General features: G+C 36.8%; 1 protein-coding gene across 1 annotated transcript in view; it reads left to right on the plus strand.

The window, feature by feature from the left end:
- Nucleotides 1–18,017, plus strand: part of LOC142340034 (uncharacterized) — a 62,825-nt gene that overhangs the window by 13,928 nt on the left and 30,880 nt on the right. Inside the window, exons 2-4 of the mRNA XM_075390432.1 lie at nt 1,530–1,697; nt 2,336–2,595; nt 11,742–11,886. Coding sequence (XP_075246547.1) covers nt 1,530–1,697; nt 2,336–2,595; nt 11,742–11,886 — 573 coding nt within the window. The remainder of the gene's footprint in view (nt 1–1,529; nt 1,698–2,335; nt 2,596–11,741; nt 11,887–18,017) is intronic.

Consider the following 18,017-nt stretch of genomic DNA (forward strand, 5'->3'; position numbering starts at 1 on the left):
GTCTGCACCTGACTCGGCCGAACTGGAAACGCAACTTCGTTCAAACAACTGCGGAAGTAAATTCAAAGACTCAAACCTTCCGAAAACGGAAGAAAAAATCAGAATAAAAATAAAGAAGACCAAAAGACCAATAGAAACTACAATAACTGCTACGCAAAAACAATTTCTCGAAGAGAAACAGAGAAATCAAATCACTTGATTTCCCATTCTGCTAGTTTATTGCTAATTGTGTGTTTCAAAGCAGATTTTCCTGTCTTTCAAAGCAGATTTAGCTGTATTTGAATTGACTACATACAACTACAGCCTCTCAATTTCACATAACTCCTCATAGAACAATTGCAACCCGCTTTGAAATTTGGTAATAGTTTGTGCTATTCAAGATTGAAAATTTTTAAGTTTGTAAACTGAACAAAAATGCTAAAGTTTAAAGAAAATAGCTTGAAAATTTATAAGTTTGGAGTGGTTGAAAAATGATCCAAAGAGTAATCTAACAACGTATATTAAAAACACTTGAAATTTTCAATTCAGTGTTGATACCAAAACAGAACGGAACTTTTAATCTTATTAAATATAAAAGAATTATAAAAAAACATCTGATACTGATGATACCAACTTTGTACGTGGTAGTGTCATATATTGCATATATGAAAGTATTATACCAGAGCAGAGCCAATCCGTGCAATGAAAAATAGCGGTTGTGAAAAATAAGAGCAGTGAAAAATAGTTGAGAATAAGAGACAGTTGAAAAAGGGGATTGAATTAAAAGATGCTTGAACACTCTGCTTTTACCGAAAAACGCACCCAAAAAAAGAAAGAGAAAAGGAATAGATTTACCTTCAAAAATAAGAGATATAACAGCAGGACTGTTCTAGATAATTTTCTACTATGTCTTAACATTATCATTTAATTCAGATTCAATCAATTGATTATGTATATTACCGTATTAATTGGATCAAGGCCTCTGGCGACTCAAGATGATTTTTTAAACTGGCCCAATCACAGTGAATATTAATGTCAATTCAACAATTATATGAATTAACTAACAGCACCAAAAGTCAATGTCTTCATTGCGTTTTTGCAAAAGACCACAACTTTGCAACAAACCACAACAAATTAGTAAATGGTTCCTATCGAACTTTCACAGTTTAATTATTTTGCCATCATGTCAGATTTTCAAAAAATTCATCAGTACGACGTGAGTTTTCACTTATTTTTTATCTGATTTCACTCTTCACAGTCTGTGTAAAATCTGATCAGAAATTTTTTATCTAGCAACAACTGATAAATCAGAAATTTATCGTGGAAAAATTTTCGGTGTGAGATCATGTCAGATCTTAACCCAAGATACTTTTATAATCACTAACATCTTATGAGAGTTTGTTGGACAAAATATCCAGGATCAATGAAGTCGACACTTTGTAAAAGGAACACTTTAGAAGTTTTCTACAATAGTGAAAACTGCGACCTTATTCTTTTCTGATGAAATCAAAAACTAAACTGCTTTTGTTTACCAGAAAGTTGAATTATAGGCTGCAATTTGACAATCAACAGAAATCAAACGATTCGACTGTTTACGAGAGAGCTATGGAGGAATGGAACAACTGCTGTGCTTAATAAAAAGTCGAGAGGAAAGAGCTTAACTGGGAAAAGGGTTCGACTGCCAAACTACCCTCTTTATCTTCCATGGATACAGAATGGTAATCAATTTCTTTGTCGTTTATTTGTAGGATAAATCTCAGCAGACCTCAAACAAATATTTCAAAATTAGTCTTGAGAAATCAATGAAGGTTTTTAAATAATGAGGCAAAAAGTTGTACAAATGACAGTTGGAGAATATATGCATTCCTACAAAACAGCTTTTTTAACCAGAGTATATATATATATATACTCGCACTCCGAGCTGTTGTCCGCGATACACGTTTACATGCTAACATATTTATGCATATACATATCGCGGCTCACGTGAGATATTTTGGCATCTCAAGATATCAAAAGTATTGAATAACAAAGATCTCAGAAGTAAGTTCTAGGCTTACGCAGGAAACTGACAATTACTGATTCTTATTGTTTTATTCAACAAAGCTATTTCGTACGTAATTGATCAATTTTTGACAATTTGATTTACTGTAAAATTTGGTAAGATTTTTGTAAAGCTTACCATTGATCGCATATGTTTGCAGCCGAAAATTATTTGCTGCTTTAAAAAGATATACCCTCAATTTCTGCTTTGTTTCAGCTCGCATTTTTGTAAGAAAAGTTTGCAACAACCTGCTGTATGATTTCTTTTTTCTTTTCAGTGGCCCATTTTGCCCATAATAATTACTTAAATGTTTAGATTTCTTGAATGAGTTTCGATCGCGGCTCAAATTCAGACAAGATGTCCTTCAAACTGCCAAAAGGTTGTACATAAAGCTCCTCAAAACACACAACTGCTCCACACCATGGAGAGGCGATCGAAATGTATGCACTCCAGTGTTTGTTCACATGCGGCTAGGGGACTACACACGGTTGGTGGAGGAACTCAAAATTGGTCCTAACCCTTATCAGATGAGCTACCTGCGCAACGCATTTGAGCACGTTAAAAACATATATGGAGTTAGTAGGCGAATAAATTATCGTTATAGGACCAACCCTCCTAATTAATTTGGGGTTTCAGAACTTAACGCTAGCCTGCTGGCTTTTTTGTAAGGTAAGTTGTTGAGGGACGATATCTTTTGGGGAGAGATACAAACAAAGATGGCACATTATGTTCCCACCCAGCTGATGTACAATTCTGTCTCCGTTGTCTACCAACTGAAGCAGAAGTAGACTGCATTGAAAAAAATTATTTCATATTTTGTTATTCAAAATTTGATAGATTCTTATGAAAGTACAAACATCTCTACAAACAAAACGTCAACACCAGTGAGATCAAAATTCTTTACTTAACAAGAATCAAAACTCGTACAAAGGCACAGCAGACATGATATCAACTTTGATGCAAATTCTCAAGCTGGAAAACAACAAATTTATCAATAAGAAAACCAAAGTTGAAATCCAAAAATCAACAACTATCCCGTCTTCAAACTAAATCTCCAAATGTAATGTCTTTGAAATAACGAGTGGCCTTTATTTAATTTGGATTAGATTTTAGACACATCTGAATTGCTAAATCTAAATTGAGGTTACAAAATCAGATCGCTCTCAAAAATAAAATACCCAAGCTACATAATCACGAGGAAAGTCACAACCGAGGTAGGTCTTATTTGACCTTTGAATTGATTACATGATTGAATTTTTACTAACTTAGTTATCTATTCGCAAAAAATCACAAATGTGAAGGAAAAAAAACAAAAACAAATCCAGAAAAAAACCTCCAATTCAATTGCTAATTTTGATGCTAAGGTTTGAAAATCACAGGCAACTTCGAGGTAAATTCCAAAAAAATAAAGCAACTAAAAGCGAGCACAAGTGTTTGAGCACAAGCCAGCTGTGCCAGCTTGCCAGTGATAATGAATCATGACTTGTGACAAATTAACATTGAAGGGTAAAAGTTTTTCCAAAATCTGTTTTAAGTTTGCAGCAAAAAATAAAAGCCATTCGTTGTCAATGGAGACGTTCAGAAGTGTCAATTAGTATTTTTCATTTAAAAAACCATAGATTTGTAAGCCATCAAAAAATGTTAAAAAAATGCATTTATAAGGAAACAAATTTAACAGAAAAACGAAATGTTTATTGAACCTCGTTAGGATATCAGCAAGAAATGGCAGCGTGGTGACATTGTTACAGTAAAATCTAAGAGCAAAGAAAGAGCAAATTGTTATTGAAAACACCCACAGTCAAAGTAGACTAAAGTTAGTTGGCCATTGTTGGGTTATGGACTTTCGCAAGCGGAAAAAAAAGCGTTTTTAACTAAGTAAAAGAATTAATTTCTCAAAATTGAGAGAATAACAAAATGATATTTTACAGTAGAATTTAGAGATTTACAGGAGAGATCTGATTATTAGATCAAGATGGTGATTTGAATTTGGGGAAGAAAAAGGACTCAAAAATCAGCTGTATATATACCCATTATCAGTGTGAAAAAGTCAAGATACAAAACTAATCTTAGCACCGTGATTTATAGTGGGGGTTGAAAAGAATACCCAATATGGCTTGCTTCTGCAAATCAGTCGCAAAGGGAACCATAAATGGAATGCATTTGCACTTTTCTAAGAATTCATTCACACTTCCGTAGATAACATCATCATTTAATACATGCTGGGAAAATTTTACATCAATTAATCTAACTCTAATAATAGTTATCTAGATTCACCAAATTGAACCAAATATTGATTCTAAGCAACACTTCTTGACGATTCATTTATATAATTTCTTTGATCGAAGTCATATTGCTTGTCTTTCTAATCTGGTAAGTCAAACTTTCTTTCTAATTCCCACTAAGTTTAAGACTATAGTTTGATCGATATTCTAACACCCCCACTCAGACTTGAGTTCATTGCGTAGAGTCTGTTCCCACCAAAACTGCTCTGAATGTTTCCACTTTCGAAACGGGTAAGGACTTTGTGAAGATATCCGCTGCCATTTTGTCTGTAGGGACGTAATGATTTGAAATAGTCCCATCCTCCGTTTTGTCCCGGATGAAGTGAAACTTTGTTTTGATGTGCTTGCTCCTTTTGTGCATGACTGGTTTTGGCAGAGTCTGATACAACTTTGGTTGTCTTCTCCAATTGCTATTGGACGTTTCTGTTGGATGCCAAAATCCTCTAGAAGTTGTTTCAGGTAGAGTGCTTCCTGAACTGCTGCTGCCATGCACTGATATTCTGCTTCTGATGAAGAAAGAGCAACTGTGGCCTGCTTCTTGACACCCCAGCTGAGTGCTGCGCCACGTCCGTTGAGCTTGAAGTAATAGCCCGTTGTTGATTTTCTGTCGTTCACGTCTCCAGACCATGCATCACTTTCCCCCACTAAATCATAACTAGCCTCTTTCGTGTAAGTAAGTTTTAAATCTTTTGAAACTTGAAGATATCGCAGAAGTCGTTTTCCGCACATCCAGTGTTGATTGGTAGGTGCATTCATGTGTCTGGACAGAATGTTGACTGTGAACATGATGTCTGGCCTCGTCTGTTTGGCCAGATACAGAAGTGATCCAACCAAGCTTCTGTAGATCCTCTGGTCCACTTCTTTGTCTCCGTTCTTTGCTGTCTGAAGTTTCAAATTCAAATCAGCTGGAGTTCTTGAGGGTTTGCATTGATCCATTTGAAACCACTCAAGCATTGTTTCTATGTAGCGTTCTTGGTCGACTGTGACTTTGCCTTCTTCTCGTCTGATTCTTAGACCCAGAAACCAGTGTATTCTCCCTCTGTCTTCCATGTGAAAGATTGCTTCTAGTGCGTTCTTGACATCAGAGACCACTGTCATACTTCTTGATGCTACTATGATGTCGTCAACCCAGACCAAGATGAAGGTGTGATCCTCTGCCTCTGATCTTGCGAACAAGCAGTGATCGTTCCTGCTTCTGGTGAACCCTGTCTCAGCAGGAAGTTTGCCAGCTCTTTGTACCAGTTGTTAGCAGCCTGTTTTAAACCATAAATTGATTTATTTAGTCGACATACTACGTTCTCCCCATCTGATCAGCGTTTTACAAACTCCTGTGGCTGTTCCAGATACACTTCTTCCTCGATTGGTGAGTGCAGGAAAGCAGTCTTAACATCAAATTGGTGCATCACATGGCCCTGCTTCGCTGATAGCTGAAGTAGAATCCTGAATGTCTCTGGCTTGCAGGTAGGCGCAAAAGTCTCAAAGTAGTCCAGTCCTTCCACTTGTTTGAAGCCTTTCGCCACATAGCGCGCTTTGTATTTGTCCACTTGACCACTGGGTCCCAATTTCACTTTGTAGACCCATTTGCCCGGTATAACGTCCCTGTCTGTGGGTGGTCTCACTAGGTTCCAAGTCTCGTTGTCTTGGAGTGCCTTGACCTCGTCCTTCATTGCCCGGTGCCACTGGTCCCAACCGTCACCTTGCTTGGCTTCGTGGACTGTTTTGGGTTCCACATAGTCGCCCTCAGTCACAGCAAGATGGGTCCTGACTTGACTGTGAACATGATGTCTGGCCTCGTCTGTTTGGCCAGATAAAGAAGTGATCCAGCCAAGCTTCTGTAGATCCTCTGGTCCACTTCTTTGTCTCCGTTCTTTGCTGTCTGAAGTTTCAAATTCAAATCAGCTGGAGTTCTTGAGGGTTTGCATTGATCCATTTGAAACCACTCAAGCATTGTTTCTATGTAGCGTTCTTGGTCGACTGTGACTTTGCCCTCTTCTCGTCTGATTCTTAGACCCAGAAACCAGTGTAGTCTCCCTCTGTCTTCCATGTGAAAGATTGCTTCTAGTGCCTTCTTGACATCAGAGACCACTGTCATACTTCTTGATGCTACTATGATTTCGTCAACCCAGACCAAGATGAAGGTGTGATCCTCTGCCTCTGATCTTGCGAACAAGCAGTGATCGTTCCTGCTTCTGGTGAACCCTGTCTCAGTAGGAAGTTTGCCAGCTCTTTGTACCAGTTGTTAGCAGCCTGTTTCAAACCATAAATTGATTTATTTAGTCGACATACTACTTTCTCCCCATCTGATCAGCGTTTTACAAACTCCTGTGGCTGTTCCAGATACACTTCTTCCTCGATTGGTGAGTGCAGGAAAGCAGTCTTGACATCAAATTGGTGCATCACATGGCCCTGCTTCGCTGATAGCTGAAGTAGAATCCTGAATGTCTCTGGCTTGCAGGTAGGCGCAAAAGTCTCAAAGTAGTCCAGACCTTCCACTTGTTTGAAGCCTTTTGCCACATAGTGCGCTTTGTATTTGTCAACTTGACCACTGGGTCCCAATTTCACTTTGTAGACCCATTTTCCCGGTATAACGTCCCTGTCTGTGGGTGGTCTCACTAGGTTCCAATTCTCGTTGTCTTGGAGTGCCTTGACATCGTCCTTCATTGCCCGGTGCCACTGGTCCCAACCGTCACCTTGCTTGGCTTCGTAGACTGTTTTGGGTTCCACATAGTCGCCCTCAGTCACAGCAAGATGGGTCCTGACTTCTCCAAAAAATTGCGGAACGTTCCTTGCTCGTGTCCCTCGTCTGGGCTCTGCTCTATCCGCGTGTTCCAGTGCATCTTCATTGAAGCCATCTTTCTCTAACTGTGAGAAGTCTTCTGTGTCACTGTCTTCCAGTGACTCTGAGTCTCTGTGACTCCCTCTTATTGCAGTAGATCCTTCATCTAGTGCTGTTTCTCCAACATCCGAGGCCTCTTGTCTCAGTGTTGTTTCTTGAGTATTCACGCTCCCTGCGTCATGCCACTCCTCCTTTATTGCAGTAGATGTGTCCTGTCGTTCTCTGTTGTCATCGTCTTGATGACCATCATCTGGGTGCCAGATTCCCAGTTCCGACCCATCATCTAGTAGGTCAGCCGTTTCTTTGTTGTCAGGGATTGAGCCCACTTCAGACTCCTTGATGATCACATCTCGAACTGCCATCACCTTGGGTGTGTTGGGTATGTACACCAGGTATCCGTTTTCTCCTTCAGTGTAACCCACAAACTTTCCTTCCAGTGCCTTGGGTTCAAGTTTGCTGGCTTCTCTGTCCCTCTTCCTCATGAAGACTGTGCAACCAAAAATAGATAATTTACTAATTGGAAGCTTAGGTTTTTTACCTCTCATCAGCTCTGCTGGGCATTTTTCTTCTCCTCGTCTCACAACCAAGTTTCTGATCCTTGCTGCGTGAAGAATTGCTGCTCCCCACATCATCTTGGGAAGTCCTGAGTCAATGAGCAAACATCTTGCCATCTCTAGCAGTGTCCTGTTGCACCTTTCAGCTAACCCATTCTGTTGTGGCGTCTCTGGTATGGTCTTCTCCTGTAGAATGCCTGCATCTAAGCAGTACGTCTTGAACTGCTCTGAGAGAAACTCCTTCGCATTGTCTTGCCTCAGTTTCTTGGGCGTCCCCTCACTGAGAACAAACTTCTTCAGGCTGGCCAATGCTTCACTCTTTGCCTTAAGCAATTCCTCAAACACAAACTTGGTGTACTGGTCTGCAGACACTATGCAGAACCGGAACCCTGACAGTGACTCTACTCTGAAAGGTCCCATCACGTCTGTGAACACCCTCTCCAGCTTCTCTTCTGCTTGGTCTCTGCTACTCTTGGTACTGGACTCTTTGTGATCTTGGCCAATGCACACACATTGCATACATCATCGAGTTCCCCAGTGTCTCTGGTGCATTCCTGACCACATCCGCTTGATTCAAATGACCCAATCGTCTGTGCCACTTCCTTGCACTGTCAATTCACGCTGTTGGAACTCATCTTGAATTCTAGAACGCTGCAGGGTAAGTAAAACAAATTATTTTCTTGTGTTAGTTTTACCCGAGTTCCCTTCTGGAGTTTCATGCAGCTGTTTCCTCTCTCGAAAGTGAAGCTATGTCCCCACTCTGTGCATCTTGAGACTGATAGGAGGTTTGAAGAATAGTCCGGCACACACAGAACATTTTTGAGTTCGCATTGGAATTCCCCTTTGTTGGAGGGTATGCTGATCCTCACACAGCCTACACAGCCTCTGCCCACCACTCTGGAAGCCTCTCCGTTGGGATTTCTGACCATTGATTGAATGGGCACAAAGTCCAGGAACGCATCGTTGTTCGTCACTATGTGATCTGTACAACCACTGTCCACTAGCATGCCTGCTGTCTTCCACTGGGTAAGAGCTGCCCAGCATTCCTCGTCTGGTGTAGCCAATGTTGGACCCATTGCCACTGACTCATGTTTGCCTCCATCTCTTTGTCTCTTGCATGCCCTGTCTAGGTGACCCTTCTCACCACACTTGCTGCATTGTGCTGTCTCCTTCTTCCTCCAGTCCTTGGCAAAGTGTCCAGGGATCCCACACACAAAGCAGTTTCCTTTCTTGGGTCCCTTCTTGAAGTCACGCTTCACTGCCAGTGCCACTGAACCACTTTGTCACTTGTGTTACTGCACCGTGCTCTCATGAAAGTTCTGCAGCCTTTTCCTCAACTCTGTGAAGTTCGTTGCCGGGTTGAAGCTTTCCTGTATAACAAAACATTCATACTTCATTGGCAGACCATTGAGGACCAAGGCGTTGAAAAGGGTCTCTGAGACTGCTTCCCCTGCTTCTTGTAGCCTTGTGAGCAACTCCTGTCCTCTGATGAAGAAACTGTCCAAATCCTCAGAATCCTCGAGCTGCAGTCGAGCAAGCTGTGCCACTAAAGTCACCACTGCCGGCGTCTCCACACTCTGAAATCTCTCTTGCAAAAGCTTTCAAGCCTTTGCTCCATTTCCAATGCCATCATCTCCCATACAGTCATGTCTCATCAGCATGAGAGTTGTTGCATCTAGAGTCAGTGCCAGATGCCACCACACATTGTTCCGTTTCTCCTTGATGTCTGCAACTTCTTTCTCATATGCATCCTTCAGCAACTTGTGGTTCTTCTTCTCATCATTGGTTGCCCCATTGGCCAGTGGCGCAGGCTCATTGGGTTGCTCCTCTGTCCCCAGTAGTGATTTGTAGAGTCCCTTCGTCTGCATCATCGCCACAAATCTTTTGCTCCAGATTGGAAAACCCTGTGCCTTTCTTGTGTAGGTCAGCAGCTTCACTGTCTGTTGATCCATTGGAGTTTGAGCAGGCAAAACAGTTGTGAAAAGAAAAGGTACTAAGCAGAAAAGGATTATGACTGTCAACAACAAATTAGTTTTGTTTTGGAAATTAATTTTATGACTTAGAAAATTGCTGGGCCCATAACCTGTTGGGTTATGGACTTTCGCAAGCGGAACAAAAAGCGTTTTTAACTAAGTAAAAGAATTAATTTCTCAAAATTGAGAGAATAACAAAATGATATTTTACAGTAGAATTTAGAGATTTACAGGAGAGATCTGATTATTAGATCAATATGGTGATTTGAATTTGGGGAAGAAAAAGGATTCAAAAATCAGCTGTATATATACCCATTATCAGTGTGAAAAAGTCAAGATACAAAACGAACCTTAGCACCGTGATTTATAGTGGGGGTCGCAAAGGTTACCTAATGTGGTTTGCTTCTGCAAATCAGTCGCAAAGGGAACCATAAATGGAATGCATTTGCACTTTTCTAAGAATTCATTCACTTTTCCGGAGATATCATCATCATTTAATACATGCTGGGAAGATTTTACATCAATTAATCTAACTCTAATATTAGTTATCTAGATTCACCAATTTGAACCGAATATTGATTCTAAGCACCATTTCTTGACGATTCATTTATATAATTTCTTTGATCGAAGTCATATTGCTTGTCTTTCTAATCTGGTAAGTCAAATTTTCTTTCTAATTCTCACTAAGTTAAAGACTATAGTTTGATCGATATTCTAACAGCCATAGGCCAATTCTGACAACAACCTGTTGTACAATTACCACATAGACATCGCATTTGCTAGACTCAGTACTTCCTGTGTGTTCTAAACTCTGATAGTTTTTTAATAAAAGACATTAATGTTTACGAAAAATGGTTAATGACACTGATATTGATCACTAGAACAAAATGTACGAAGGTCCTTAAATCAATTCTAAGAAAACTTCTCATTTTACCAAAAAAAAACAATTTATCAGGCTAACAACTGATTTTACAAAAAACAAAAAGGGAGACGCAGAAATCTACATGTATCCTAATTTCAAACTGAAGTTCAAAATGTAAAATCTCTCAAGTAACAACTTAATTATTTCTCTACTTTTTCTCAAGCTAAATTAAGAAAAATTAATCAACCTAACAGAAATTTACATAAGCCGAAACCACTGCGAACTGGTAAAACGTTTTGAGTACAAAGAAATTAACAACTCGTGTTAATGATATTTACAAGACCACAAAACAATTTTGAGGGGAAAGAGCTTCCCAACTATTATTTTTTGGATAAAATTATAAAACTATGCACTGTCAGATGAAAATATTAAGCAATTTTTTTGAAACTTTCAAAAAAACCAATTGTTCTGTTACGCAATCAGATTACTTGATAAAAAAATTAGTTGATATATCTATACAAATCAAGAAAATTCAAAACTATTGTCAGTTTGTAAGAACTTAATTGGTAAAATTTTTATCTATGATAGTCTCTCAACTGAAAAGAAGATTTAAAATCAAATCTGCCCTTGATTATTAATGAAGACTTTAAAAATCAGATTAAAGTGCTAGACAATCAAAAGACAAAAGCCACCAGAACTGAAAACTCACTTTGTTTTCACATTGTGTCCTGTCATCTGGTGTCCAATCACAAAACTATTTTCAATGAACCTAAGGCGTTGATAAAAAGTTCCTTTTATTCTACTACTGAAATCAATGAGACCATTGTCTGGCTAAGCTGTGCCAAACTGCACAAATAGTTTCTATAAAGAATATCTCGAAATTTCAATAAAACGAATACCTTCAAAGTTATCGGTTGAATAAACTATTAACTGAAACCTAAAATTTAAGTTCTATTAGTACTCTTTACAGTTTCGTCAAAACCTGCTGGTTTTGGGACTCAGTATCAAAGCAACGTAACAAACAAAAATGAACAAAATTTACAATATTTTAATGATAACTTTAAGGGTCTACAAAACCATAAGTTGCCCACAAATCAATTCAGACAATAGCATATATTCATCACTAAAACAAATCCCTTATAGGAAAAATTATAGGAAATTATACTTATTTTGAAAAGAAAATACAGTTCAATCTTGTTATTATTATTATTTAGAAAGTGAAGTTTTTCGTGGTTGGATCCAGAGATTCGGACATTGAAGACTTCTTTGATTCAAAGAAGGACAAGTTCAGATCAGTGAAGATCATATTGACATATCAGACGAGAAACTTGCTGATCACTGACAAAAGCTTGTATCCAGGTATGAAATCACAGAGAACTTTGTAGCTGACCCACAGCTGACCGTTGTAAAGCTATCTCCTTGACATACTATCCAGACTGTGTATTTCGCTCAATTATTATTTCAGACTATGGAAATTGGTACGGAACGGACCCTCCTCGTGCGCTCACAGTATGTCATTACACCGCAGAGGTATACCCAAATCGTCACGGGCAAATATGCCCGATTTTTGTATCTCGTGTTCGTTTTTCCTATGTTAATACATTGAAAATGCAACAATATTGCCGAAAATGGCTACTTTAGCAGAAACAGGCAAAGTTGAAGGGAAATGCGCAACCCCTGTTCGCAAAAGTGTCCTAATTTTAGCCGCGAAATAAAAGTACAAGCCATGTACTCTATTTTCGCGGATTTTGTATTACGCATCTGCTCCATTTATGTATCGCTTTTTCGCACGCAACGCAACCCGATTTCGCACTCTAATTAAGCCTAATTTAATGCGTGTTTTTGAGCATAAAAGTGATTATTCAAGCTTTATTACTACTACTAGTACTTATCACTTCTTTATTATTACTTATCAAAAAGTTCCTAGCTGGTTCATTGAATCTACACCAGACCCACATTGCCAAACAAAGCCTTTTTTGAGCGAGGGATTTTTCGGAGAAAGCTCAGTTTTTGTGGCACTGGGACGTACATCATATATTTCACAAAATAGATTCGACCGCTGAAAATAGATTTGGCCAGTGAAAATAGATTCGATCAGTCCCACATTGACAAACAAAGCCTTTTTTGAGCGAGGGATTTTTCGGAGAAAGCTCAGTTTTTGTGGCACTGGGACGTACATCATATATTTCACAAAATAGATTCGACCGCTGAAAATAGATTTGGCCAGTGAAAATAGATTCGATCAGTCCCACATTGACAAACAAAGCCTTATTTGAGCGAGGGATTTTTCGGGAAAAAAATTAGTTTTTGTGGCACTGGGACGTACAACATATAATGTAAAATTTTTCAAGTATTGAACCCAAAGCAAAATGTTTTCAATTAATACAATCCAAATGAATAGGAGATACTGCGAAAAACTTATGAGCCACATTCAACAACTCCTTGACCCATGGAGTTACATCATATTTTTGAAATATGAATCGACTTCAGAGAAACATTTGACGAAATTGCCAAACTTGACTTTATATAACACTAATCTTAAATTTCTTTACATCATAGCAAATTATAGCCTGACACACGTTTCTCGTATCACTTTGAACCACCTAGACCCAATAGTCAAAAAAAAGAAGGCATTTTAAATTAAAAAAGGCTAATTTTTGCGTTTCCAAAATTTATATTTCTAGTGTACCATTTTTTTAAGCATTGAACGATAAGCAAAAATTAATTTTTGCTTTAATTCAATCAATTTGATTGAGAGATACTCTGAGAATAGTATGAGCAACATTTAACAACTTCTTGACCCATGGGGTTACATCGTATTTCTGAAATACAAAACGAATTTAGAGAAACATTTGACTAAATTGCAAAACTTGAGTTTATTTAAATTTAATCTTAAAATTCTTTACACAATGACCAAAGTTAGCGTGAAGCGTGTTTCTGTTATCACTTTGAACCACCTAGGCCCAATAGTTGAAAAATAAGCAGGCAATTTACATAAAAAACAGTCAATTTTTTTGCGTTTCCGAACTTTACTTTCTAATGTACCAAGTTTACAATTATTGACACCTGAGCAAAAATTTTCATTTTAATACAATCCATATCAATAGGAGATACTACAAAAACAGTATGAGCAACACTCGACAACTCTTTGACCCATTGGGTTACATGATATTTTTGAAATACGAAACGATTTTAGAAACATTTGACGAAATTGCAAAACTTAATTTTATATAACACTTATCTCACACTTCTCTACATTATAGCCAAATTTAGCCTGACAGACAGACGTTTCTCTTATCACTTTGGAGCACCTAGACACAATAATTGAGAATTAGGAAGGCATTTTACATGAAGACAGACTAATTTTTTGCTTTCCCGAAATTTATTTTTCTAATGTACCAACTTTTCAAGTATTCACCTAGAGCAAATTTTATTTTGTTTTTTACAATCAACATGAATAGGAGATACTACGAAAACAGTATTAGCAACATTTAACAACTCCTTAACCCATGGGGTTACATCATATTTTTGAAATACAAAACGACTTTATAGAAACATTTGAAGAAATTGCAAAGCTTGACTTTATAAAACACTAATCTTAAATTTCTTTACCTCAAGTCCAAAACTAGCTACACACGCGATTCTCTTATCAATTTGACCGCCAAACCCAATAGTCCAGAAATAAGAAGGCATTTTACATAAACGAAAACAGACGAATTTTTTTGCATTTCCGAAATTTTTTTTTCTAATGTAACATTTTTTCAAGTATTGACCCAAGAGCAAAATTTTTTAATTTATTACAATCCATATCCATATGAATAGGATATACTACAAAAACAGTATTAGCAACTTTCAACAACTCCTTGACCCACGGGGTTACATCATATATTCTAAATGCGAAAGGACTTTAGAGAAACTTTTGACCAAATTGCCAAACTTGACTCTATATAACACCAATCTTAAACACTTGTATCTCGTATCACTTTGAACCGCCTAGACTCAACAGTCGAAAGATAAGAAGGCATTTTATATAAAAAACAGACGAAATTTTTGCGTTGCCGAACTTTAATTTTCTAGTGTACCAATTTTTCAAGTTTTGACCCATGCGCAAACATTTTTAATTTATTACAACCGATATGAATAGGAGATACTGCGAAAACAGTATTAGCATCATTCAAAAACTCCTTGAAACATGGGGTTACATCATATTTTTGAATTACGAAATGACTTTAGAGAAACATTTGAAGAAATTGCAAAACTTGACCTTATATAACACTAATCATAAATTTATGTACATCATTGCTAAAGTAAGCCAGACACATGTTTCTCTTATCTTTTTGAACCACCTAGACTCAATAGTCGAGAACTAAAAAGACATTTTACATAAAAAACAGTCGAATTTTTTGCGTTTCCGAACATTACATTTCTAATGTAACATTTTTTCAAGTATTGACCCAAGAGCGAAAGTTTTTAATTTATTACAATCCGTATGAATAGGATACACTACAAAATTAGTATGAGAAAATTTCAACAACTCTTTGACCCATGGGGTTACATCATATATTTTAAATACGAAAGGACTTTAGAGAAACTTTTGACGAAATTGCCAAACTTGACTTTATATAACACCAATCTTAAATTTCTTTATCTCATAGCCAAAGTTGGCCTGACACACGTTTCTCGTATCACTTTGAACCGCCTAGACCCAATAGTCGAAAGATAAGAAGGCATTTATTAAAAAAAACAGACGAAATTTTGGCGTTTCCGAACTTTAATTTTCTAGTGTTCCAATTTTTCGAGTATTGACACAAGAGCAAACATTTTAAAATTATTACAATCCATATGAATAGCAGATACTGCGAAAACAGTATTGGCAGCATTCAAGAACTCCTTGAAACATGGGTTTACATCAAATTTTTGAAATACGAAACGATTTTAGAGAAACATTTGACGAAATTGCAAGGCTTGACTTTTTTAAAACTAATCTTAAATTTCTTTACATCAAGACCAAAGTTAGCCAGACACGCGTTTCTCTTATCACTTTGAACCGCCAAAACCAAAAGTCCAGAAATAAGAAGGCATTTTACATAAAAAACAGACGAATTTTTTGAGTTTCCGAACTGATATGAACAAGAGATACTACAAAAATAGTATCGGCAACATTCAAGAACTCCTTGAACCATGGGGTTACATCATATTATTGAATTATGAAACGATTTAGAGAAACATTTGACGAAATTGCAAAACTTGACTTTATATAACATTAATCTTAAACTTCTGTACATCATAGCAAAAGTTATCCTGACACACGTTTCTCTTATCACTTTGAACCACCTATACGCAAAATTCGAGAAATAAGAAGTCATTTTACATAAAAAACAGACTAATTTTTTGCGTTTCCGAACTTTACATTTCTAATGTACCAATTTTTCAAGGATTGACCTAAGAGCAAAAGTTTTTAAATTATTGCAATCCATATGAATAGGAGATACTACGAAAACAGTATTAGCAACATTCAACAAATCCCTGACCCATGGGATTACATCATCTTTTTGAAATGCGAAATGACTTTAGAGAAACATTTGAAGAAATTGCAAAACTTGACCTTATATAACACTAATCATAAATTCATGTACATCGTTGCCAAAGTCAGCCAGACACGTGTTTCTCTTATCACTTTGAACCACCTAGACTCAATAGTCGAGAAATAAAAAGACATTTTACATGAAAAACAGTCAAATTTTTTGCGTTTGCGAACATTATTTTTCTAATGTACCAATTTTTCAATTATTGATCCAGGAGCAAAAGTATTTAAATTTTTACAATCCATATGAATAGGAGATACTACAAAAACAGTATTAGCAACATTCAACAACTCCTTGACCCATGGGGTTACATCATAATTTTGAAATACGAAACGATTTTAGAGAAACAATTGATGAAAGTGCAAAGCTTGACTTTTTATAAAGCTAATCTTAAATTTCTTTACATCAAGGCCAAAGTTAGCCAGACACGCGTTTCTCTTATCACTTTGAACCGCCAAACTCAAAAATCGAGAACTAAGAAGCCATTTTACATAAAAAACATTTGATTTTTTTTGCGTTTCCGAACATTAGTTTTCTAATGTACCAATTTTTCAATTGTTGACCCAAGAGCAAAACTCTTTATATTTTTACAATCCATATGAATAGGAGATACTGCGAATTTTTTATGAGCAACATTCAACAACTACTTGACGCAAGAGGTTACATCATATTTTTTAAATACGAAACGACTTTAGAGAAACTTTTGACGAAAATGCAAAACTTGACTTCATATACAACTAATCTTAAATTTCTTTACATCATAGCGAAAATTAGCCTGACACACGTTTCCCTTATCACATTAAACCGCGTAGACCCAATAGTCGAGAGATAAGAAGGCATTTTACATAAAAAACAGACAAATTTTTTGCGTTTCCGAACTTTACCTTTCTAATGTAGCAATTTTTCAAGTATTGGCCCCAGAGCAAAAATTTTTAATTTTATTTCAATCCATGTGAATATGAAACATTACGAAAATAGTATTAGCAACATTCAACAACTCCTTGACCCATGGGGTTACATTAAATTTTTGGAATACGAAAAGAATTTAGAGAAACATTTGACGAAATCGCAAAATTTGACTTTATATAACACTAATCTTAAATTTCTTTACATCAGGGCCACAGTTAGCCAGACACGCGTTTCTCTTATCACTTGGAACCGCCAAACCCAATGGTCCAGAAAAAAGAAGGCATTTTACATAAAAAACAGACGAATTTTTTGAGTTTCCGAACTGATATGAACAAGAGATACTACGAAAATAGTATCGGCAACATTAAAAAACTCCTTGAACCATGGGGTTACATCATATTATTGAAGTATGAAACGATTTTAGAGAAACATTTGACGAAATTGCAAAACTTGACTTTATATAACATTGATCTTAAACTTCTGTACATCATAGCAAAAGTTATCTTGACACACGTTTCTCTTATCACTTTGAACCACCTATACGCAAAATTCGAGAAATAAGAAGTCATTTTACATAAAAAACAGACTGATTTTTTGCGTTTCCGAACTTACTTTTCTAATGTACCAATTATTCAAGTATTCACCCAGAGCAAAAATTTTTGATTTATTACAATCCATATAAATAGAAAATAATATGAAAATAAAATGAGCAACATTCAACAACTCCTTGACCCATGGGGTTACATCACATTTTTGAAGTATGAAACGGATTTAGAGAAACATTTGACGAAATTGCAAAACTTGACTTTATATAACACTAATCTTAAATTTCTTTACATCCTAGCCAAAGTTAGCCTGACACGCGTTTCGCTTATCACTTTGAACCTTCTAGACCCAACAGTCGAGAAATAAGAAGGCATTTTATATGAAAAACAGACTAAAGTTTGGCGTTTCCGAACTTTAACTTTCTATTGTACCAATTTTTCAAGTATTGAT

Source organism: Convolutriloba macropyga, chromosome 5 (genome assembly GCF_964194025.1).
Source record: "Convolutriloba macropyga chromosome 5, txConMacr16.3, whole genome shotgun sequence".
Lineage (NCBI taxonomy): Eukaryota > Metazoa > Xenacoelomorpha > Acoela > Convolutidae > Convolutriloba > Convolutriloba macropyga.